General features: G+C 40.5%; 1 protein-coding gene across 1 annotated transcript in view; it reads left to right on the forward strand.

Annotated features, from left to right (window-relative positions):
• The window catches only part of THSD7B (thrombospondin type 1 domain containing 7B), a 299,407-nt gene that overhangs the window by 139,714 nt on the left and 134,143 nt on the right, over window positions 1–25,550 (forward strand). Inside the window, exon 9 of the mRNA XM_088168384.1 lies at window positions 23,950–24,141. Within this exon, the coding sequence (XP_088024510.1) occupies window positions 23,950–24,141 (192 nt within the window). The remainder of the gene's footprint in view (window positions 1–23,949; window positions 24,142–25,550) is intronic.

A 25,550-nucleotide genomic window follows, 5' to 3' on the forward strand; every position in this document is an offset into this window, starting at 1 on the left:
GAATTGAATCATTCCTGTTAGTAATGTGTTCTTGGGCAGATAGCTGCAAGTGTCTGACATTTGCTTTTGGGCAGCCTTGATTAGCACCGACAAACATTATTGTGCATTGACCAGATGAAAGGAACTCTCTGAAAACTTTCCACTTCGCAAAACATGAGCGTGGTCAAAACTTTTTCATTTTCAAATGCAGTTGTGCAGTAGCCAAAGCGTATTGTCTTTCATTTTTTTTTGAAGAGAGTGACCAAAAGAATAACTTTTGCTTCTTTTGTCTTTTTAAGTGGTACAAGCACTTTGAGTGTGGTGAGTCAGGGGACATTCAGACAGCAGGGCTTGGCTCAGGGTCAGCAGGTAGAACTTCAGTCCAGACAGGAGTACTTGTCCTTCAGAGGTAATTTCACAGTTGTTTAATTTAGGTGCTACAAAATATATAAACATGCTGCGTTCAGTCTGATGAAGGAATTTGGGCACCCATTTTATTGTCATTTTCCCATATCTGTTTTAGGCTGCGTTGATAATAGAAAATGAGATTGAAACAAGACAAGTGTTGAGCCAGATCTTGTTTTTAGAAATGCCCATTGTGCAGCTTGTGCAGAATAGTCATTATGGTAAGGAGTACAACCTGAGAACATATGTAAAAGCAACTATAACAATAAACTCATGAAATAACAAGTATGACTCATAAAAGTAACAATTCATTTTCCAAGCATTTAATAAATGTTTCTGACAGTGCCATAAACGAATTCTTGCCTATTAGCAGTGCTCTTGAGTAGATCGTAAAATGTTATTATTCAGAATCATACCCACAAGTCATCAATCTATTTTGCTGGAATTCCCATGTCATCATTTATTAATTTGCTTCTTCTTGTTCAGATTCCTACTAGAAGAACTATTAGTAGCAAAGAGGATTTCTGAGACAGTGAACAGCATGGTGTCTAAGTAATCAAATATATGAAATAAGTCATACCCAAAGGCTTAATTGTTTTAATCAGAAAATTATAAGATCAACAACAGGGATTAATGCAAAGGTCATGTGATTTTGTTGGATTCAGGCTCTTCTACTCTACTGGTTAATAAATCTAAGCACAGCTCAAAAGCTGCTGAGTATTTGCCTCCCTGTACTGTCAGCTTGGGTGTCAGGCTTTCTTTGGTTTGTGGGAGTTAAAATTCATAGAACCAGATAATGGTTTGAGTTGGAAGGGACTTTAAAGATCATCTCATTCCAATCCCCTCTGCCATGGGCAGAGATGCCCTGAGTTTGCTTGGGGCCCCATCCAACCTAGCAATCCAAATTTGTTATAAATGGTATCTTCATTTTAAGGACAGTATTTATAACAGTGCTGAATAATCTCTCTATTCCTTATGCATGCACAGTTCAGGCAGTGCCAGGGAGGTGCAGGTGCTGAGCCAGAGGAGCAGAGTCCAGGGGGGACCAGGATGCTGCTGACTCTCCCCCACTGTAGCACCTAAAGGACTGGTCCAGGGACCTGTCACAAAAACTCCATCCTCAGCACCTTCTGCCTCACCTGGTGCTCTGAGGCAGCCTGGGGGTGTCTGTGCATCCTTCCCAGCCTCAGCTGATAAATGAATAACACCTGCCAGGTCTCAGGACTCAGGGCTGTGGGGGCTGAACCTCCCTGCTATGAACCATCTGCCAAAGGGGATTTTATTCCAGTTTAGGAGTAAAACACTGCTTCCAGAGGGATTCTGGCAATACTGCTGAGGGGAACATCAGCACAGCAGTTTTGTTTTATTTTCCTGTGCCATGTCTTTGGTTCTAGGCAGTTGGAATCTAGAACCTGGCACCTGCCAAGAAGATAAGAGGATTTTTGTTTTTCAGTGTTAATAAGTTCACTGAAAAAGTACTTCTAGTTGAAATACATCTGTTTCCAAGTTTCTGTTCCATCTGGCAGTTTTATTTGTAAAACTGGGGAATAGTATTTCAGAGACAAAATGTTTTCTTCAGCATTTTTTTAGATTAAATGATTAATGTTTTGGGGCTTTTTTTTTGGTAAATGAACTAGTCTTAAACAAAATATAAAATTCAAAATATTTTTAAAAGAGGTTGTTAGCAAAAGCAAAATATTCCTTTCAGATTAAACAACCATTTCGCTTTACCTTGAATTTACTTTTTCTGAAATCCTCCTCTCTCTTCAATTCTACTTTAAACATTAGTTTTTTCTTCCTTTTCCCTTTCCGTTTTTTATTTTTTCCTCTTTTTTTTTTTTTTTTTTTTTTTGGTCCAGTGCCCAAACAGAAATCCATTATTCACACAACTCAATTGCCAGAGCAGACACTGAAATCCTGTTGGAATTGAAGCGAGGAGTAAAGGGAAGCAAGGTAATCAAAGCCGTGTTAGTTTAAAATCCAATATTACGTTCTGCCAGGGTTGACAGTGAATCTCTGCACTTGGAGAAGCTGAAGACTCTTTGGGGTAGAATATCAACAGAGGTGAGCTGCCTGTCTGTGCTTCTAGGTCAGTCCCAGCGTGTCCTGTGGTCCCCAGGAGTGCCTGTGGTCCCTGCTCTGCTCTGTGCAGAGCATCCCGAGAGGCAGGAGCATCTCCACCAGCTGAGCCTCAATCCTGCAGGAGGAAGGGGCTGCAAGGGCACAGGACAGCTGCTCTTCTTCCTCCTTCGGGGCATGAGGGAAGCAGCCACCTGGCCAGTCCTGTTTTAACACAAGTCATGGAATCACTTAGGTAGGAAAAGACCTCTTAGAGTCCAATCTCAGCAAAGCAAAGTTCTTCCCTGGGTAGAGTTAATGATTTTTCATTTTGCAGTGGATTGATGATACAAAATTAATTTGCAGATTCTGTTTAATTTCTCAGAGAAAAGATTTACTATGTTCAGTTTACTGAAAATAAGTTCGAAATAAGTTCTTTCCTCTTAGTTCCTGAGTGTATCTCACCATACCCCATCACTGGAGCTGCTGATCCCAAACCAGTGTGTTTTCCTGACTTTTAGAAACATAGATTCTAAAAGGCAACATGCAAACCTTTCTAGTAATTAGGTAAGATCCATATTTCTCATTTAGCAGCCATGGAGGAAGAAGGATGCTGCAGTGTAGTAGCAGGGCTGAGTATTATGAGCGTTTGAGGAATCCTGAAGGATGATGTGCGAGTTGTTCACTAGATTTGGGACCTGTGTTTCTTGTAGTCATAAAGATTGATGTTCTCTTTGAGCAGGCTGGTTGTTAATGAGCCAGGTGGAGTGGATTTAGTTACCTCCATCAAGTCTTACCTCCCAGCAGCTGGTACCATGCCAAATATTTGATGTCTCCTGCTGGAAACATTTAAAAACTCAAAATTCAGTTTGTGCCTTGCTGTAGAGCTGGCGCACAAACAATGTGAGGACACACACTGCCATGTTCAGGAGAATTTACTGTCTTTGAATCCTCTGCTGAAATTGATGTGTGCCAAAGAAACAGAAGATCTGCTTCAGGTTAATTTTAAGGTAAGCCATAGGAAAGTCAGAGCTTTCTCTGCTTAGTCACACTTTAATAGTTTTATTTCATTCAAGATTATAGCAAACATGTGGCCCACCAGCCAAGCAAGACAGAAGTGGAAGAATCTATAAATGATTCTTATAATAGCTACGTGTGTGTAAATAACTGTCTTGCAGTCAGGAATATTTCTCTAAAGTACAGGCTCGAATATCTAATGCTGGACAGGTGGAAGGTTGTGGGCTGGAATTGTGAGGTTAAACTTGAGCATACTCTGATTTATTTTCTTTATCTTTGAATGCAAATATGTTGCATGATTTCCAGCTAAGCTGTGGCTGTGCTTATTCAAATGCTGGTGGTGTGCCTTGTGTCAGTCACCCAGAAGGCAGCTACAGTTGGTATCCAGTGGTAATTTTAGCTCCTCATATTGGGCTGATGGAGATGCAGTGGAGTTTATCAAGAATAAAGCCAGCTTTCATCCTTCCTGTGCTGTCAGTGTAAGGTATTACAGCCACCGGTGAACTTACTTTTTTTTCCTATGTCCTCTAAGTGTGAGCTTGTGGTCAGTGCAGAATGCCCTCAAATGAATTGCTATGCAAAACCACAATTCTTTTCAGTATCTAGTGCTCCTTTTTGATACCCTCTGTCTCCAAAAGATGTTTTACAAGACTTCAGAGCAGTGCTAAAATGATGAGGGCAGAGGCTGCTTTTTCCCTATGGCTGTTTCAGCACAGAGGAGATGGATTTTCAAATACCCAGCTCCCACTTGCACTGAGAGGTAGCAACACGTGCTGATGTTTTTTAAAAATTAGGCTGAGCTTCAAACACTTGTAGGTTAGGAACAAAGGGTCGAGGTAGCCCTTTCAGAAATGAGAGCTATAACATTAAGAAAAATATAAACATCAGTTAATATGGCAAGATCTGTATTGCCCTTTCTGTTTTAAATGTTAAGGAATAAGTTTGACCTGTGTTGATCTGAGCTTGTGGTAAAGGTTACCTAAAGAGCAGGGGGGTGTGTGTGACCTGTGGGTCTGTCACTTTGGTGCAAGTGCTTTGAAGAAACTTCATGGAAGGATTAGCATTTATGTACCAGGCTAGTACATATATATAATTTAAAACTGTTTTTTTATAAGCTGCTTTTAATGTCTAGGAAGCCTTTATTAAGTTTGATGCTTTCTAACTTTTTGATTATGAAACTGAAATAAGGTTTTTGTATTTTGTAACTACTGAAGTACTTACAGCTAATTTTTTTAGACTGGAAAAGAAATGATATAATAGTTTTATTTGGTAGACAAAAACCCCAAGTTGTTTCAGTACAAAACTGGAAAAATACCTGTAAGTACCAACAGAAATTCCTGTTTTCTCAGTGAAATGAAGCACAAAATACCTGCTTGGCTGTTTTCTTTAAACTAATCAGAACTTCACGTACATGTAGCTCGTATTCTTTTTGGAGGGTTATTGTATTTCTTAGGGAACTCTGATTCAGAAAAAGACGTGAGCAAAATAGGATTGTTCTAGAACTGTGTTAAAAAGGTAGGTTGATGACAAGTTCCAAAATTGACTAAGAGGATGAAAGAGGAAGGATCTGTTTGAAAAGTATTGCTAATGATAAAATGCTGCATCTGTGACCCAAATGTGGCTGAAGGTACCAGGAGGAGCAGTGACAGTGAGGGTTCATCTCATCCGTGAGGATTCTCTCTTTTGGGTTAAGTGGGTTCCAAAGAGGGTTAAGGATTTCATGGCTTTTCTGCTGGAGGGTTTCTCATATGTAGATATGATAGATGGCATGCCACACTCCTTGACCATGATTTGGTAACATTTATGTTTAGACTTTAAAACTCACAGCTTCTCGGGGAATATAAGTAATAGGGATGCTTTATGTCATCTTTTTATCCTCCTCATCCCAAGTGGAGTCTCCAAGGCATTTTGCTTACCTTAATAAAATGTCTCAAAATTTTCTGGTGTTCAGCTGATAGATAAACTGTACAATGGCAAATTCTGATTTTCTTAGGTTGCCAGGCTGAATCAATCCAGAAAATAGTATTTGTCACATCTGGTATTTTTCAAATTCTTAGTAGAGAGAAAATTTCCCAATTCACATTTCAAAATTATTTTAGCCAAGACTTTTTTTGTCCTGAGAGAAATAGTCAGAACAGTATAAAAGGCTTAAATTAAAGATTTAAGGCGATCATTAGGGTAAAGAAGTGACTGGCTGTGTTTCATTGCATTCTGTGTATGAGGTTTAGTGGGATGGAGTGCAAATCACATGATATGACTCATGGAAGAAAAAAAACTGTTTTCAAAATAAGCCAGTTAAGTTCTGTATGAAGTAGAAATAAACTAAACGTGATTCTGCAGACAAGAGACTGGTAGTGAATATCTGTAACAAGTGGGGATGTGGGGCTTGGGGCTGCCCTGCAGCTCAGTCTGCAGGGGGGATTGGGGTGAGGGAGAGGAGGGATATGGAGAAGCTGGGGTAGGAGGAAGGGCTGGGAGCATCCTGCAGCCAGGAGATCTCAGAGCTCGCAGTTCCTGGGGCAGGAGCTGCACCCTGGGTCTGGCTCTGTGCTGTGCTCTGGGTGTCAGCACCAAACTTCTCCCGAGGCTCCAATAAGGGAACAATTCCAGTAACTTCAATAGAAAGCTGCTCACATTGATCTCTAACCACAGCCCTTCAGTGGAGGGACAAAAGCAGGCCTTTTCTTGTGTAATTTAATCCTTCCCTGCTGGGTGGCCCTACAGAAAGCTTTTTCTGCAGCTGAAATTCCTTTGGTGCTGGACAGGAATGATTGCGAGAGCCACCTTTGTACAGTAGTTCTGAAGGCTGTTGAGTGGAAATGAAAGATAAGTCTTGTACTTTCTTTGAGTTTCTTTTTATCAAGCTGTTTATGAAGTAGAGCTGATTTAAAAACAATTTAGTCACTTGTTTTGAGGTTAATGGATGCTGGAGGGGAAGGCTCCCCCCATAAAATAAGAAGTTTTGACAAACTTTTAATTAAGAGCTTGGAACATGGAAATTTTGGGGTAGTTCTGCACTACTGAGATTGGCTCTAGGGCATATTGGTCGGTCAGGTTTTTAAAGTAAATCTTCCTCTTAATTCTAATTAAGTATTGTAATGCCAGCACTCTTCATTAGGCAGCAATTTGTGATTAGTCAGGTGGTAGTAATGGAAAGAGAAAAATGTGATTAAGTAGTAGAGAAGTTGGAGAGCGTGGAAAACAGCTGTAAGATGGGCTCCTAAAAGCTCTTCAGCATTCCCTTGTTGGCAGATTTCCCTGAATTCAGTGAGTTCTGTGGGACAAGATTCAATCCTCACATAGATCCTACCTTGTGTGGAAACCCAAGTTCAGAGAACCTCGATTACATGACCTCAGCTCTGAAGTTGTGACAAGAAATGATGCTAAGAACAGCTCTAAAGAGGGAAAACTCCTAATTCCCCCCAAACTTTGAAGCCAAGCTGTTATTTTAAGTGTAGATTACATTATTGAATTGTTTATCTGTGAATTGTGTCTCGTATTTAATAAATTGGAGCTTTGGTGAAGTGCTGGAATGAATGTGAGCTAGTGAGTTGAGAAAGAGATCAGCTCTGCGAGGAGATTGAGAACAATTTAAGATTCCATTGTATGGTGTTTTTCTTTCTGTCTGCATGAAGTATGGCTGTAATTGCCTCAAATTAGGTACTGCCTTTGTTTAGCAGAGTTAAACAAGTAACAGGATAAGATGTTTCATGGTACCTTTCTAAATAAACAGCTTGTTCAGTTTGGATCTTTAGGCAGCTTGCAAATGTCAGAGCCAAGTTTGTGGAGAGAACATATATATATGAGGTGGAGTTTCCTTAGAAACAGAATCATCCTGGATTGTTGGGATGCATTTTACAATTTGAAGCCTGGTCTTCCCCTACTGTATAATTTTAGTGTCACCTTTTTTCATGGTTCTTAAAATAGATGCTTTATTAAAAAAATTCCTATGGAGATATGAACCATAAGCATGAATTTTCTCATCTCCTTTCTTACAGCCAAGGTTTATATTTTGCCATCAGTTGCCTGATGGTGGTGTTACCAATGAACCCTCACATTGACCTTGTAATTATCAAGACCAGAAAAAGAAAAAAAACTGATAAAAATGAGCCAACACACCCACAGGGACTGGGGCAGTAGCACACAGACAACACTGCTTTTTCCTTCCATATTCTTGAGAAGGAAAAAATAATCCTACAAAGTTCTTGGGTTGGTGTTGTGGTCAGCGTTGTCCATGGGGATTCAGGCACTGCATCAGGAGTGAGGTGGTTGTAAAGTGACTTTTCTGGAAGGAGGGAGAATCCTTATCTGCCATTAGCAAGTGAGCAGGGAATTTGCTGGGTCTGGGTAAGCCCAGGGTGCTTTGCTGGAGGGACAAAGTCACTTCCAGCCCGGTATGAGATTCACCTGGCCCCTTTCTACATCTCCTCTGGTACTGTACCTAGATCTGTCCCTGGTCTGGGACTTGTTTCCATTCATTACTGGCAATTGTGGTTGTCACATAAACAATCACATCATTTTTATAGTGAAAATGCAAGAAAACTGGCAAGTCCTCATGAACTTTTATCAGTGTTGGGCAGTTCTGTAGAAAAGGCTCCATAAGTGCTTGAAGCAGGGAGAAGGAGGTAGGCTTTGGCTGCCCATAGTATATTGTAAAAACCAAGATGATCCTTTAAGTTGAAATTCCATTTTTTTATTGTCAGATGCAGAATCCCCATCACTCCCCTGCCTTAGTTTCAGTGGATTTCCCAAGTTTAATTCCTCATAGGCAGTTTGTTGTACACTTAGTGCTGTGTCAAAGGGGACTACAGCCAAGAGGGTGTTTTGTTCTATTTCATGGTGTTTGCAAATAAAGCTGAGTGCTTTGGTAACTCTCTTGGAAACTCTGAGACTCTAAGTTGGGCAGAGTGCTCCCTGGGCATGCATAGATCTAAGGATAGCACTTTCTTGCCTATCAATAAGTATCTTAAGGCCTTTACTTTTAATGCTATATATGGCTAAAGTCCCAGGGAAATAATTCCACTACTGCTGTTCATTTATATCATTGGAGTCTGAATTAATTCAGCCCAGGCTAGGTTTTCTAATACATTATTTATTTAGGTCTTCAAAATGTCTGTGGTGCTGCATGTGGTTGACAGAGCATGTTCTTGTTTGTTAATATTATATGGCATCCCATTTTCCCAAGACGCTTCAATAAATGCATGTCTTTGAATAAAGCTGGGATTTTAACAGGCATTTTTTTCCCCTTGTGTTGTAGCTGAAGCATCCCAGATTCTTAGCTCTGATTTCTCTTCCCTACAACCACCTATTTTAAGTAGTTCTGGAAAGATCTGTACTTCTTTAATGTTTGATGTTTGTTGGGTTGTTTTTTTTTTGTTTTTTTTTTGTTTTTTTTTTTATGCTTGTTTACTGTTACTGATAGGTAAGGCTTTTTAAAGCCTTACCTATCAGCAACAGTTTATGTCTTGGTTCTAAATACCTAGCCCAGCTTCTCCCACTGCCCCCAGGCACTAGAAGTGTATAAATACCCTTAAATTCAATTAAAAAATCCCTGACATGGGGAGTGGAGCACTGAGCTCATATTTTCTGACAGCCCACAAAACTTACAAATCAAAAGACACGAGAGCCATGTAAGTGAGGGTGAAACAAATGGAATACAATACTTGGAAATGAATGAGTCCTGTGAATGAACATTGGCATGTACATCCTCGGCCCCATATGAAGATTAAAGTGAGTTGTCTGCTCTAAAATTGCATAATTGCTTCTGTGACTGATTTGGTGCTCCTCCATAATAAGTTGTGAACACTGTATGCTGACCTGGTTAATGGGATGTTTACTAAATGGATATATTTGTGTAGTTTAATAGGAGGATGCTTGGAAAAATTAGCAGGATGGGAAAGAATGGCTGGAGAGGGTAATTTTTCAGCAAGTGCTGGGATTGTGAAGAGGAAGGCAGAGCTACCTTGCTATTGGCATTTGGGGGCTTGGAGGGGGAGGTTGGATGGGGCTGGATCCCTGATTTTCGTGGAACATCCTTGTCCTGAATTCCTGCAGCAGTGGCTGCTCCAGGTGTGGGGTGCCCAGACTCTGTCCCCCACTGAAGGTGCTGCCAGATGGGGATGTGTGTGCTCGTGGGAGCAGCCTCATCCTGCTGTCCTAACAGCTTCATTTGCTAAACTATCTCCCTTGAATTTAGCTATTTTAAGTACTATAGACTAAGATAATTATTTCATGAAGTAATATTATCTGCAAATTAACCTTGGATCTCTGCGGAGGTTCAGAAAGAGGGAGATAAGGAGTTTTATCACAAATTGCAGACTTACTGGGTTTAACATAAAGGCCGTGGCAAGTAATACATTTAAACTGCATTTAAGTAGTAAAGACCAGAATATCAAAGTCTAAAAGCAATAAACATTAAATTATTCAGAAAGTTTTTATATTTTCTTTCTAGTTTATATGTTCTTTTCACACACTGTCATTTAATGAGGTTATATTCTGATTAAAGTAGAAAAATAAAAAAGTAAAATGTTTTATTTCAGTGAATAAAAATGTAGCTTTTAAAATATATCAGCTTGCCCTGTGTAGCTTGAGCTGACTGTACAATTTCCCCTTCGTTCAGCATGGTTGCTAACTACCGGATTTTGGGGGGAAAAGTCCCCCTTATATTGAGTTTCAATTGAAATCCATATTTTAATTTTAAGTGACAACTAATACATTTACTGTAATCCCTTTCAAATATTCTCTGGCAGGGTTCCCAGACATATATTTTTGAAGGTTAAATGGTTTAGGATTTATGTACTGTACTATGTAGGTGTATTGGCTTTGAGTGGCAAGGTTTTGGTAGCAAGTGAGCTACAGGGGTGGCTTCTAGAAGAGAAAATCGAGATTAAAGTGAAGCCTGGAGGGGAGGGAAGGCGTTTTAAGATTTGGGTTTATTTCTCATTATCCTGGTAATTAAACTGATCTCCCTGAGTGGAGTCTGTTTTGCCTGTAAATGGTGAGTGATCCCTCCCTGCCCTTAACTCACCTCGTGAACCTTCCATGACAATCCATGATAATGTCTTCCCTTGCCCAGCTGAGGAGGGCAGTGAGTCTATGGCTTTGGTGAGCACCTGGTGCCCAGCCAGGGTCAGCCCACCACTGTAAGTCAGTCTGAATAAGGTACTGAGTTTATAGCGCCCCTTCATTGTCAGACACCAGTTTGTGGCTCAGAAACACCACAGCTGCAGCAGCAAAAGCCCTGCTGGTTAATGACCTGTGTTTCTGAGTGGCCCAGGGTGAGGTGCTGGGCTGAAAAACTGCTTTTTGCTGGTTGCAGAGCTCTCTTGGGTATCATTACACAGGGCTGATTCATGTAGTGTGGATGTACCTTTCTGGCAGCTCAGAGTTTTGACTGTCCAGAAACACTTTTTTTTTTTTTTTTAAATAGGCTGAAATTGGCATGAATAAGCAGCAGTAATTAAAATAATACTCCACAAGGTTTGCATTTTAGTATGGCAGTGTGACTGAAATTGGTCCTGCCTTCTCCTGTCCCTCTGGAGCCATTGTGTGCTCCATGGCTAATGAAGTGGAATGAGCACTGTGATCAATATTTATGGTGTTGCTCTGGGCACCTGCAGTTCTTTCAACCCTTCTTGCACTGTAAAGCTGGAGTGGAACTTCCTGACTTGAACTGTTAATGGCTCAACTGTAGCTTGATGAGAAGGCTGCAGAGACTGTTCCTGGTGGTGTTCCTCGTGAGGGTCATATGCCACCTGCACAGATTTCCTAGTTCTCATTATCAATTGACAGAAGTAGGAACTTGGTTTTCTTAGTGATGTGCCTTCAGGTCTCCCAGTCATCCTTTGGTGTTTGGGCTCTCGCTGTGTTGGGAACAACCACCCTTGTGCCACTGGACACACAAAAAAGATGGTATTTATGGATTATTTCAGCAGAATTTATAGACTTCTGCCCTATGGCTGTTCTTCCTTTTACACTCCAGTCTGCACTACAGGTTCTGTAACTGCTGGGGACAATGTTTGTGTATTTCCAACACGATGCTGTGGAGAATCTACTCTGCAATTTTGCACCTTGCCAGTTTGGGAGCTGCTCCCAGCTGTGCCAAAATATTTTTCTGCAGCTGCTTATGAAGTCCACAGAATATTTTCTGTCCAAATTAGTCCTGAACTCTTTTATTCCCTTGTTTCTTGACCCCTTCAAGGCTTTCCCAAAATAATAATATCATCTCTGAACTCTTAGTGGGTTGGTTTGTTGCAAAGTTTGCCCATTCCCTGGCAGTGACGGCGGCTGGAGGCAGTCCAGTGTAATTAGTAAGTATTTTGGAGACTTTGCCTTGGCAGCTCTATTAAATATGTGCAGTGAAAGCAGGATTAGTATGTGGCCTCATCTTTTTTTTTTTTCTTCTCATTAGGGCATCTCTATGATCTGTAAGCTTATTTAATTGGAAATTAGCCATTCTTATTAACACAGGAGATACTGTTAGGTCCAAATCCTGACATTGGATAAATGTATATAGTTTCCACTAAGGAGAAAGAGAATGCATCCATATACTCCAGGGTGGAAATTTGCCCTTTTGTGTCCAGTGCAGTTCTCCTGGAAGAAAATTTCATTTTCTAGTAAAGGCAATAAATTTTCACTGCTCAGATAAGTGACTACGGAGGTTCATCATCAGGATTTGAAGAAATAAGCCTCCTGAGAAGATGGATGATGACAAGGGGAGTAAGAGTTGTTATCCAATCATTTGTCACGGTCCAGAACATTAAGATGTATTGGTAAGACCCCAAAGGTGTGTAGAACTTCTTTTTTTTCCAGTGTGCAATAAGTTACCCTGTGCAGTCAGCCAGTATTACACTGTCTGAAAACTCATTCAGTTTGCATCTCTTTGTATACACAGCACACCAGTGTTAAAATCCTATATATTGCTGGGAAGTATTCTACACATCATCCAGATGTAGCCCCACAACTACTGAAGAGAGAGACTGACTTCCTGGGTCCTCACTTTCCTGCCCTTCTCTCCCTCCCCCATCCCACTCCAGTTGTTGACATTTCTGCCTTGCCTCTTGTGCTGTGAATGTTCTGCTCTGGGCTTTCTCCAGAGACTTTTCCTTCTGGCTGATTTTCTGTGGTTCCCTGCTCTACAGCCCTTGCCTTCTAGTTCTTCCCTTGTCTCAAAGCTTCAAAACCACAGAGCAGCCATGGGGGACTGTGTCAGCTAGTAAAAAACTGGATTAAACATTCATGGCTGTAGGAGTGCTTGTTAGCATATATGTATTAATTCAACATTTCCTGCTGGTTTTCAATATGTTGGGAGGTTGTGTTGCCAGTGAGGTGACTTAAAGTCCAAAATGGAATGCATTTCAACTAACTGCTTGAAACCAGGTAAAAACTTTGCTCTGCTTATCTGGTTTCACAGAAAAGCCTTTCTCCTTACTTTTTAAAAGTTTAAAAGTTATTCCTCTGTAAACCAGATATGGTTGAGACCCCATTTCTGAGGATTTTGTTGAATTCTGGCTCTGTAGCTAGGATAGCTGATATTGAAAGTTCATCTTCATGCAGAAGAGTCACACCATCATAGTGTGCTGTGTGAACTGCTCCCTGCATTGCTCTTTGGTGCTGGGAATTCATGCAAAGGTGAGGTTTGACTTGTCTTGTCTGGGGTTGCTGTGGCACAGAATAGCTCAGTAACTTAAATTTGATCCGAAATTGAGGCTGGCACCTTCTGCCTCCAGGAGGACTCCATGAGTTTGGGAACCCTTTGCACCATTTCTGGCAGTGTGTCTTCAGGTCCTGCACTCTGGCCATGGTGGGGAGACCTGTTCCTGTGGGTTTGGATGTCAAACACGGGGCTGTGTTTCCAGGGAAGCAAAATGTAATTCTTCTGAGTCCCAGCCATGTAATTACAGCTATAATAATAGCTATCATTTTTGATGCCTCAGTGCCAAACATAAAGGTTGTTTGTTTCTGTTAATGTTTTCAAAGGACTCTGTTCTGCTGCTTTTTCTCTATTTGTGCCTTATCTGTGACTGAACAATTACCAGGAAAGTGATGAGGACATGGTATGCAGAAAGTCACCCCCTTGTCTGTTGCTGATGGCTGTGAGGAGTGTGCGAGCGCTGCTATCTCGGCTGCTAATCAATGGAGCTGGAGCTAATGTGCGCAGTGACCTTTGCGAGGAGAACGGAGCTCGTGCCAATATTGCACTGCAGTTAGAGTCAACTTTTACACTTTGTCATCTGCTTGACTGCAGGAGCTCCTCCCTCACCTGGGTTGCTGGATCAGTTGCTGTTCTATCCACCAAATCAAGAGATTCCCCAAATTTCTCTTGTGTGTTAGTCCTGATGTTTTCCTTTGCCAGGTATCATTGTTTTATGGGTGACCCCTTATCCTCCTGGTCTAAATTCCTTTTGTGCTTCGTTAAGTTCAAAGTGATCCTGCATAGCTGTACACTTCACAGTTTGGGGAAGTCAGTGGGATTTTTACTGCTGGAATTAGACACAATTTACAGCAGCCCATGGGTGAGCAAAGGTTATTCTCTAGCATTTTCCATCTCTGCATTTTTATAGTGCTTAGGAGTCTTGATGGATGGAGCTCTCAATAATTTACCATCTATCAAATTTTTGCTTACAACACCTAAACAAACACTAGTATTACATAATTTTTTTCTGAATATATAAGATATAATTCTGCTACAGTAATTTACAAATGTATAAAAAACACATACTGTTGCTTAACCATCCCTTTTAATGGAATAGGTTTTGGATTGAAATTTTAAGTATGCATGAAGACAGTAAGATACCATTTGCACTGTTAGGATTTCAATAATGTATGGAATTAGCAGAGCTTTATTGTATTTCTGTGCCTGCATGCCCTCCATAGAGTGAAAGTTGTAATAAATATAAGTTCAAAGGTAAAATTTTATTGCTGTGCATGAGGGGAGAGAAAATAAATTAGAATAATGTAATCATGCTCATATATGTTATGAATTTTGAACAGCGTCTATTAGAAAGTTTGTCAAAATGTGCTTAGCTTTGAAAATACAGATTAACGCTGAAGGTTTTAATATTGTTCTTCCTTATATTCCTATTCCTTGCAAATATAAGTGTAAAATATCTCCTGCCGAAAGCAATTGTCATAAAACGACATTTTCCTATTTAAATAGCTGAATAATCAGAACAAAAATATTTTCTAAGTTGCAGAGAGGTTATTGCTTTTTTCCCCACAAAGAAATTTAGTGGTAGTAAACCAAATTTTAGCCAGATATTCTTCGCTTTTTGTGTTTCTATTCTTATATGTGCAAAGCATGTCCAAATGTCTCCTGACAGCTTCAACACTTCAGGGTGATTAAAAATGGGGTGAGGTGTGCTCATCTGATTCCATTTACTGAATCTGTATTTTTCTTTAATCTGGTAGCAAGGTTAAAATAGCAGCTCTCCAACAGCAGCTGGAAAATCTGTTAGGGGATGACTGGTTGGTATCAGACCCTTTGGGGTTCATTTATTTTTTTTTTTTTCCTACTTTGGAGCAAATAAGGGCCAGGTCAGTGTGGGAGGGCAGCTGCTGGCACTGAACCCAGCAAACATCATTTGTCTGAGCTCCCACCTCAGCACATGGTCCTTCAGCCTCTCTGAGACAGCCCCAGGTTGGTGAAATTTTGACAACAAAGGCAGTTCCTTCTCCTGGGTTTTCTTCCCTTACTTTTCTTTCTGTTGTCCTCTGTCACCTCCTTCTCTTCTCCTTCTGTGAGCCCAGGGTGCACCATGAGGGCACTACAAAGGCAATGACCTTTTTTTTGACATTTTTTTGATATGGTCTTCAGGTTTATCTCTGTCACTCAGTTTGGGAAAACCAAGCAGCTATTGGTGCACATACTCCCTGTGTTTTAAACAGATTAGATTCTGAATAATTGGGAAAAAACATTGATGGTTTTTGTTTTTGTTTTCTTTTCTTTCTGAAAGTAACTGTCACCTTTAAATCTATAGAAACTTTCTGGAGAGAGAAAATATCAGGAAACTTTTCTAGAGAAGCCATTTTAGGTCATGATGAGTGGTTCCTGCCTTTAAATTCTTCTGTTGATGCTGTGATAGCTGAGATGTGAGCAGGATAAGGCTGCTGTTCCAATATAATCAGTGAACCAGTTCCAGAGGGTGGGGCAGTTTAGAGACCAAATGCATTTTAAATAGCACTAGAGGAATGATGCACTACTGACTGAAAATGCAGGCATTGTTATTAATGATGTAATTAAAGTTCCACCTCATAGGCAAAGTGGAAGCACGCAGAAAATATTGTTAATATTGTGTTTCCTACATTTGATTTATCCCCATTTTAAGTACTAAATGATCTATGCAAAATACAGTGGGAATTAAACACTCTGTCTAAAATTCACAGCTTTATTATGTAAAAATGGTTCAAGCAGAGGTCAGGGTACATTAGCCAGAAGTAACTTAACCCAGCTGAAAAATGTCTGCTGCACTTTACATGCACACTTGCTACTTGGCTAAACCTGGGTGTACACTGGGAAGTTCTCCTCAAGAACCAAAGGTCATGGCTTTCTGTTCATACTGTTTTGGTCATGAACAGATCTCAGACATTCATCTGGATCCTTGATGATCATCTGTGGTACTGGGTGTATTTTCTTTATTGCAATTTTTAAAAGCTCAGTTCTGAGATTTGTGGATCAATTAGAGACAAAATTGAAAAAGATAGTAGTAATAATAAAAATAAAACATAGCCTAGTATTTGGTCCTGCAGATTCTGAACATTTCCTGATGGATAGTGGGAGCTCTCAGAGTTGCTTTATGAGCTTAGGCCAGACTCTGCAGCTGAACTAGAACACATTTCTATGTTAACTGCTTCTAAATGAGCTCTTAGTTTTAAGTAGTTGGCATAAATCTAATTTTAATTTACTGTTTTCATTTTCTTTTGCATTGATCCTCTTTTTATAGAGATTCAATTGCAGACTTGGAGAAAGATGTTTTTTAAAGAGTCCAGATGGTATTTCCAATTATTTATTATCATTAGCATTCACTGTATCTGAAAACAAGACTTTTGCCAACTTAGATCAACCTCATCTGCTGCACTATTGTTTATGAATTTTCAGTGTCCTATGTTAATGCCAACTCACTTTTGGGGTGGTTTCTGGGACTGCAAGAGAAAAAGGGTTTGCTATTCCCAATACATTGCAAATTGCCAATTTACTTCGGAAATATCACTTGGATATTGTGATAGGTTTCTCATGATTATGAGAAAATGAGCAAGGCATGTCATTTTTAAGAGCAGCATAATCTGAAGAAAAATCATAGTAATCAAATCAGAAGGTACAAAAGCTTTACATTTTTCCATGTCTGAACTCAAGTTTTCTTTTTGGGGTCAGTGGCAGTGTGAGAGCACAACTAGTTTTCCCTGTGTAATAAGCCCCTTATAATTTTTTTCAAGTTTTGAGATTGAAGATGGCACCTTAAGTTTTCAAAAATAAAATGTTTTGAAATTCACAAGTGTGATGCATTGGGTATAAAATGCCACCTTCTTTTTCCTGAACAAAAATGCCTGAATTCTTCCACTAAAATTATTCTGCCCCTGTGCAAAGATATAAGATGAAATGGATTCCATTACACTATTGGAATGAATAAGTCCACTAATACCTTTTCCTCAAAGTTTTGAAAATGTATGTATATTTTATAATATTTTAATACTTTGGAATTATTTGTGTAATTGGTTTCTACAATATTTTGTGCTGTTTAGCATTTGGAACAAAACAGAGAAGGAAATAGAGGGACACCTGTTTCAATTATACCATAACAGCAATTTCAACAATAAATCTTAATTGCAATCAGTCTTGATCAACCCACCTGTGTAGATTCCCTCATTTACAAGGAGGAAGGATAATGGAGAGAAAGAAAGGAAAAAATTGGAAAGAAATAGAGGAAAAAAAAAAATCCTGCAGAACACTAATATGGATTATGTTATGTTCTTATACTTTACGTTTTCAGATTGCTGCACTCTGTTAATGATTAGGAGCAGCAGCCTGAATTTCCCTGCTTTTCTCTGGGGATACAGTGAACCCATGTTTACTTTCAGCTGCCATTTGAGTAATTTCTCTTCTATTTGGGAGAGACTGTGCAAACAGCCATGAGGTAGAACTAATTCTGCTTCTATGCCCAAGCTCAGCAGGTGAAAGTGCAGCAAATTCCTTGAAGTGACAACTTGTCTTTTTTGTGTGGGGTGGAGAAGCAGCAGAGCTGATGTCTCCATGGGTAAACTCCTGCAGGTGTGCTGGTTGGTTTAACCTTGAGAGTGGAGATGCTGCACTGAGCTGTTCTGGGACCTCCTCTGCAGGCCTGGCAGCTGCTCACTGACGTGCCTCTCCTGTGCTGAGCTTTTGTGGAGCTTCCTTGGAGTCACAAAGGAGTTTTCTTAAGTGCATTTTCATAAACTGTGGAAAAACAGTCCAAATTGCAGTACAGGATGTATAGGGAAGGAAAACAGATACTGCTTTGTTTCCATAGTCGTCATCATCTTTTTCTTGTAACCTCTGTGATGATCACTTGGACATAGGTAAGGGACAGGATTGTGGCCAATTATGCAGGGATTTGGGTCAGACTTTTGATTTTATGAAGATTTTGTAACATATTTCCAGACATACATTGCGTTTCCATATTCATTATTATTGCTTCTGTTCCTTTTTTGTACTTTTTGTCTTTACTTTTTCCTTATACTCCTACACTGTTATTCCCCTTTTCTTCATTGTGTGTTATGTGATTAAAAATGTTTTGGTAGTGGCATTTGACCAAGACTTTTGACTCAAAACCTTAAGGCTTGTCTCATCTATTTTGTTTTTTTCCTCCCCCAAAGAATATCCTGGTTTATTTTTGTTTGTTTCCTCTTGTCTGTACCTTGTTCTATTTCACAGCTTCACCTTCTTCTCGACCTCCCTTCCTCTTCATCTCTTTTGCATCCTCTTCCCCTCCGTGGGGCTCTGATAATAGTGATGGACCAGTGCAATTAAATTTATTCCATACACCACTGCTTTCCCTGACAAACTGACACCTCTCTTCTCAGATGTTCTTACCTGTTGACTGGCATTAAGCAAAGTCAGCCAGGAGCCAGGATTTCAGTGGTGTGTGACACTCATCTGTGGATGGTGAGCACTGAGCCCTGGATGCTTTCTTCTCTAAAGCTGGTTGTGCATCGTGGGAAAAAAAATAAATCTGTGCTGTTGTGATGAGATGAAGACATTCAGGACGGTTATAAGAAATTTCTCCTATTGTAATTTGATTGTTATTGCATTTAAATGTAACATTTTCCTTAGTTGATGAGATGCCCAGGCCAGGATCCTACCGGCACACAGTTTCTCTACATGCAGTTGCTCTCAGCAAACTGGCATGCAGTCAATAGGAATCCCTCTGAATTTACTGCTGCCTGTTGACATCTTACTCTGTTACAGGCAAGTATTTAATCAAAGTTTATTGTCATTCTTTTCTGAGATTTAAGTGGGACGTAAAATTTTATGATACACGTAGTATTTTAGATGACAGTTTCATTATTTCCACTGAATAATTTGAAATGCTACAAGGAGAAATATTGATGGCAAACTGGTAATTGTCATTAAATATGCAGCATTTTTGCAGCAGTCAGTTGTGCAAAAAATAAATTTTCTGAACTTCCAGGTAGCAGCACAGAACGGTCTGAAATGCAATTCCTTTGTCTTGGACTTTTTCCCATCATGGAGGTCACTTGAGGCTCCAAACATATTCAAACATGAAAACTTCAAAGTGACTTTGCAATTTTTCTTTCTGAAAAATGAGCATGGGATTATATTATTGAATGTCAAAAGGAGAACCCTTGGTTTGTTATTGAGTTGATCTTTTGATTCCTGCAGCCTGATGGGAATTTTATTTTTGCTGCCTTAGTTGTCTCCTATCCAGTGGACATTCCCTTTCTCCTGAGCCAGGAGGGATGTCTTTGGCAGGAGTAATTAAAAACTGTGTCATGGGAGATGGGCACAACAGGTCACTGAGAAGAATGAGACAATGCACCAGAGCTGCAAGGCAGGGTGTAAAACAGACAGGTGCAGTTTATTATTGGACTGATTCCAAACAAAACATTCCTGTTGGTTCAGTGCCTCACCATGGAGTGCATTGCTCGGGACTGTAGGAGTGGCTTCTCCTTCTGCAATGCAAAAGACAATGAAAAAAAAAAGTTTCTGGAAAAAATCCAAGCCCTTCAGTTCAAGGAGGGATTTAGGTCATTCCTTATTTTGTTTACCTTGTTGGAAGAATTTAGTTTGCTTTTACATGAATGAAAACTTCCACTCAGAATGGTGCTTCTCTGTTACCTTGTTAAAGAATTCAAGTGAGGGACCAGTACATTAGGTAATGAGCAACTTTGCTAGCAAATATATTAACAAAAATGCCATGCTTATCTTCTCTTTTGTAATTATTATACCCTGACATGAAAGAAAATGGATTAAATCTTTCCTCTAAAATGCTATCTCTTTGGTATATCTTCAGTGTTTAGCTTTATAATCACTAAACTATTCAAGTACAAGGCAATCAGTTTAAAAAAAATGCCATTAGAGTTGGTCAGGATGCTTTCAATAAAGCATTTTGAATAGAAAACTGTAACATTTTTCTTAACTATAGCTTCTTTTAGGAAAGCAAGCATTCAGCAAGGCTGAGAACAATCAGTGCTTAAGGCATGAAATAAAGAGCACGTGAGAGGCATCAGCTGGGCTCCAGAGATGCTGAGGGAGCTGCTTCAATTCTTGTACCTCAGGCAGATCAGCAGCTGGATGGTGTGGGTTGTGCTCTGACCAGCACCCACAGGTGCTTTTCCATGGGACCCCTCCAGCCTGGAGAGGTGCCTTGGGGGTTTTGTGATCCAGGTGCAGGACCTGGCTCTTGGCCTTGTTGAACCTCACACAATTGGCCTCAGCCCTTTGATCCAGCCTGTCCAGATCCCCCTGCAGAGCCCTCCTGCCCTGCAGCAAATCCACACTCCTGCCCACTTTGATGTTGTCTGTGAACTTGCTGAGAGTGCCCTCGATCCCCTTGTCCAGATCATCAATAAAGATGTTAAACAGGGCTGGCCCTGGGAAGCACCACTGGTGACAGTCCCAGCTGGATGTAACTCCAGTCACCACCACTCCCTGGGACTGGATGTCAGACAGGTTTTTACTCAGCAAACTGCACCAGTCCAAGCCATGAGCAGCCAGTTTCTCCAGGAGAATTCCATGGGAAGTGATGTCAAAGGCTTTGATAAAGTCCAGATAGATTCATCCACAGCCATTCCCTCATCCACTAAGTGTGTCACCTTGTCATAGAAGGAGATCAGGTTGGTTAAGCAGGACCTGCTTTTCCTAAATGCATGGTGGCTGGGAATGATCCCCTAGTTGTGCTGTACATGCTGTGTGATAGCATTCCAGATGATCCACTCCAGGACATTCCCTGGTACTGAGGTCAAGCTGCAGGCCTGAAGTCCCCTGGATCCTCCTTCCAGCCCTTCTTGTAGCTGAGTGTCACATTTGCCAACCTCCAGTCACCAACCACCTCTGGGACTTTCCTGGATAGCCAGGACTTCTGGTAAAAGATGGAGAGTGGTGTAGTGAGCCCTTCTGCCAGCTCCCTCAGTACATTTGGGTGGATCCCCCATCTGGCCCCATAGAACATGCTTGTGCATGTAAAGATTATGGAGATATCTAGAAAGATTATTCAGCCATATGTGAGGTAAGAATTACACCTTCAAGGTACTGGGTGGACGGTTTGGAAGCTCTTGAGAATTTAATATTCCCTTTAAATCTGCGGCAATGCATAAAGCACACTTCAGCTATATCCTGTTCTAGTATTTTTCATGGAAAATGAAAGATTATTACCTCCCTTTGTAGTATACAGTAGTTTTCTGAGAATTCTCTGCCAGGCAACTGGTACAGAAGAAATTCCTCTTCTGCAATAATAGAAGGCAGTAATTAAACCTGAACATGGTGAATGGAGCTATAAAGTAAATCAAAGTAAGTGTTGAATTGTACCTTTATGCACTCAGTGGTAAACTCTTTCTAACAAAGCACAAAACTCCCTTTCTTTGCCCAGGAACTGTGAATTGCAGCCTCTGTTTGTAGTCTTGCTGTTGCTGTCACCTGCTGTAAATCCAGAGTGAAAAGATATCTTGGAAAGAACAAGTTGAAAGTGTATTTGCTTCCCTTCCCCACAGGGTGGTCACCCCACAATATGTGGCATGTGAGCTTATGGGTGGAAAAAGCCAACCCAAAGGGGCACCTGAGTGTTTTAAATCATCTTGAGAGGAGTGAATTGGGTTTTTTAAAGTCTCATTAAACCAGTGGAAAGGCTCTCTTGGCTTTCAAAAAGTAGTTCTTCTCTGATGCTTAGATCTGTATCACAGTCTGATTGGTGGAAAAAATTGGGCTCAATTCAGAATTTGGTGAACATCATGGCACTTTCTGGCCATAAAGTCCCGATGTAACAGATGAGCTGTGCAGTGGATGGAGGGGTGGGGCTCGTGCTTTCCAGGCCGGTGTCCCATCTCATCCTGCCTGGTTCTGAAGCCTGTCCCTGGCTGTCAGTGATGGGAGAGGAGGACAAGTGTTTCACCCTGCTTCACCAAAGCATGTAATCTCTTGATGCTCCTGTACCAGTGACTCCTGAAACCAGCCTGCCCAGGCTGCCCTGCCGTTACCTGCTGCCATACAGACAAGCTGTCAAAACGTTAGCAGGGATTTTGACGCTTAAGTGACTCGGGAAGACAGCTGGAATAAGGCTTACAGGTTTATTTGCTGTTTCCACATTGTTTTTTTCCTCAAGGTAGCTCTCAGCATTAGGTGAGCATCCAAAGCAGCAGTAGTGATACAGGGACTGGTCAAAGTGGACTCAGCTTGGTTTTCCTTGGGATGCCAATTGCAGCATCGATGGATGGGGGCTCTGCATAGGGGGTGATGCAAAGACTGGGTACAGCAAGCCTTTCCAAGTGAGCACAAAGGAAAGGGAGTATAAAACCAAAGTATTTTTAACCATACCTTGCAGTCTGATTGCCTGCTGGATCTACTGTTCCTTCTCATAATACGCTTGAAAAGTTTTATCTGTGCCTCGAGGGCGATGAGCCTGTCGTCATTTAGGGATGCAACTGCAGATAATAGCGCCGTGCTGTTGACAGCTTTATGTGCTCACAGCCTGCCTCTCTTATTTACTCACTTGTAGATGTGGGCTCTTGTAAAAGCACACAGTTTTCTACCCTCCCAGTTATAATTGCTTCCTGGGCTGCCTTGTTATAGAGCCTATTCCTGGAGCATGAGGTGAAAGGCGCACTTTCTGCCATTATAATTTTTTTTTCTTACATATAATTAAACCTGGATAGTCATTATGTTTTTTTTCCTAGGTTCATAATTAAAGAAACCTCGAAGGAGAAATTTGTAACTATTATAAGGGCAAAAGAGGTAACGTGGTGGGAGCCTTTTGTTTATAAACAGTTGAGCTTCTAGAAACTTCAGATATGTAGCTGAAATTTCATGAGGATCCAGAAATACTAAATAGTAGAACAGTGTAGCAAAGTCAGTTATGACTGTTCATTGCTTAAAATACATTTGTAAATCATTGGGTGTAATTCAGTACTTAAAGAGTTATATTTTATGAATTTTTATGAGTTATGATGTCCTTGTAAATGCTGTGTAATTACTCAAATTTCTTACTTAAAAAAATAGTTTATTTTATTTCCCTTCCTAAAAACAATAGTTCCCTGTGTTGTATTCCACATGAAATCCTTCATGTGCCTTCTTTTGCTGCTCACTCTGGCAGTAGTTCTTTTGGTTGGTAGGTTTTTCCCCACTGTCCTTCTTGTTGAAAGAGCTTTTGGAAAGACGCTTCTCATCAGATCTGCTTTGGTCCGGGTCCCTTGGTTCATCTACAGCAGAAAGTATTTCTCTCTTGGGTGGTGGTGGCCCAATAGATTGATAATTTTAGATCTCCCTAGTGTTTGGGTGAGAAGCAAGATTGAGAAATAAGAGTGGCTCATTCTGGTGAGGCTGAAAGGGAAGAACCAAAACATTGCCAGATACTTCTCTGCCTACAGGAGAAACAAATCTCACTTTGGAGACCTGAGCAATTTGTACTGTGGAAAATAAGTTCTGTAGAGATTGCTAGAAAATATAGGACAGTTATCATTAATTTAGTTGATATATTACAGCTTTCTATTGATGAAATTATCTCATTCCTTTTGTTTACCTGCTTCAGAGAGTGGACTGCAGCCAAGATGTCACATACCAAGCTTGAAACATGTTTTTTTTTTTTCTTCTTTGCTTTCCTGAATAAATTTTTAAGATAGTTCAAGTATTACACTTTGCAGCCTGAAGCCTCACCACATGCTGTTCTGTAGTATATTCCTCCGTGGGCAGGTGGATATTTGACATGAAGTCAGTCTGTTTGGTGCAGGCTGTGGATATTGAACCAAGCTGTGCCTCCCTCCATGTCTGTCTTGTTTCATTTGCTCCAGGTGAAGAAGTACCACATCACCTCTGCTCGGAGCTTCCCCGTCCCGAGGTGGTGGCTTGTGAAGTCCCCTGTGCCAGGGACTGTGTGGTCAGCGAGTGGTCCCCGTGGTCCCCCTGCTCCCACTCCTGCTCCAGCAGAAACGCCGAGGGCACTCAGAGCAGGAGCAGGTCCATCCTGGCCCTTCCAGCTGAGGGTGAGTGCTGAACATTTCTGGATAATCACTGCTCTTTTCAGGAACTGACTTCCTTTCCTGAGCCAAACTGTGTTTAGATCAGAGCTAATCCCACTTCCTCAGGAATCAGGGGTAGTACTGAATGCTTGTCTCTGCCTAAAGACTAAGAGATCTTGATGGGCTGGAGTTCATGTGTCATTTGCAGAAATTCTGTCACAGTTCAAAACTTTTTACTTCAGCCTCTGAATTGCTGTCTGGGTGTGAATTTGGTTCTGGAGAGCTCCATCCTCTACCAGTAAAACTGCTGCAGGACAGAGTCATCGTGCAAGTGTCTTTATATGGGATCATATCAGTAATGATTTAAAACCAGTGAGCTGTGAAAAATGAGGAAATGGAAAAGGACTTGCATATTTATTTTTTTTAAATATAAGACCTGGAATGTGTTGACCTGCTTGTTGTAGTAAGTAAATAGCTCTTGATGAATATAAGTAATTTCTTCTGGATCTTTGTGGACATATTTTGTATCTGTTTCTTTTACATATTAACATCACTGATACAGCTATTTAAACAAACAATTTTGTATTAGAAGTGTAGTCACACAGGATTTGAAAGGTCTTGGATCAAGTACATAAAAATTCATAATATGTGAAGAGGTAAAGCCTTGTTGACTCAAAATACCAGCTAGTGCCAAAACTAGGTGCAGTTAATGCAGCAGCAAAACACTTCTAGATGCAAATTTAGTCCAGGACAAGCTTTGTTAAGTGCTATTTTGTAAATTATCGTTAAAGCCACCCACTGTTTCTGGGATAACTTAAGGACTTGATCTTGCAAACCCTTACTCATGTGAAAGGTCTGTATTCACATAAACATCCTCATAAGCACTTGTGAAGAAAATTGGGACCCTTCAGGATGAAAATAATTGTAGATTGAATGATAATAACAGCTACTAAAAAAGTCTATGAGCTAGAGAATAATTAAAATGAAAATACAATTGGTCTCATATTTTCTGTGGAAGTAATAACCTAAATAACAGATAAAACATGGAGTTACGAGAGTGAAATTGTGAAGGAGTAAATTCTGGAAGTACAGAAGCACAATCAACTCACCCTGAAAGGCACTAACCTAAAAATGGTGTACTTGAACTGAATACTTGAAGTTTCTCAGGAAGGAATAGTTAAGTATTAAAATCAAACTCCCTGACTTTCTCTGTGTATCTTTAGCAATGGTGTAACAATTTGCTGTGCAGTCACACATCTATGTACAGATAGTGATTGAAATTTGGGAGAGTGGAAGTGGAATTAATACCATTATCACTGTTATATTAAATTAGCTGCTTTCTCTACCTGTTTCATACCCAGCTCACAGCTGAGCACCTGATTTCTACAGAGCTCTGGCACCTTTGCAAGGGCCATTTTGTTTGGCCTCTGCCC

Source organism: Sturnus vulgaris, chromosome 7, assembly GCF_052056855.1.
Source record: "Sturnus vulgaris isolate bStuVul1 chromosome 7, bStuVul1.hap1, whole genome shotgun sequence".
NCBI classification, from domain to species: Eukaryota; Metazoa; Chordata; class Aves; order Passeriformes; family Sturnidae; genus Sturnus; species Sturnus vulgaris.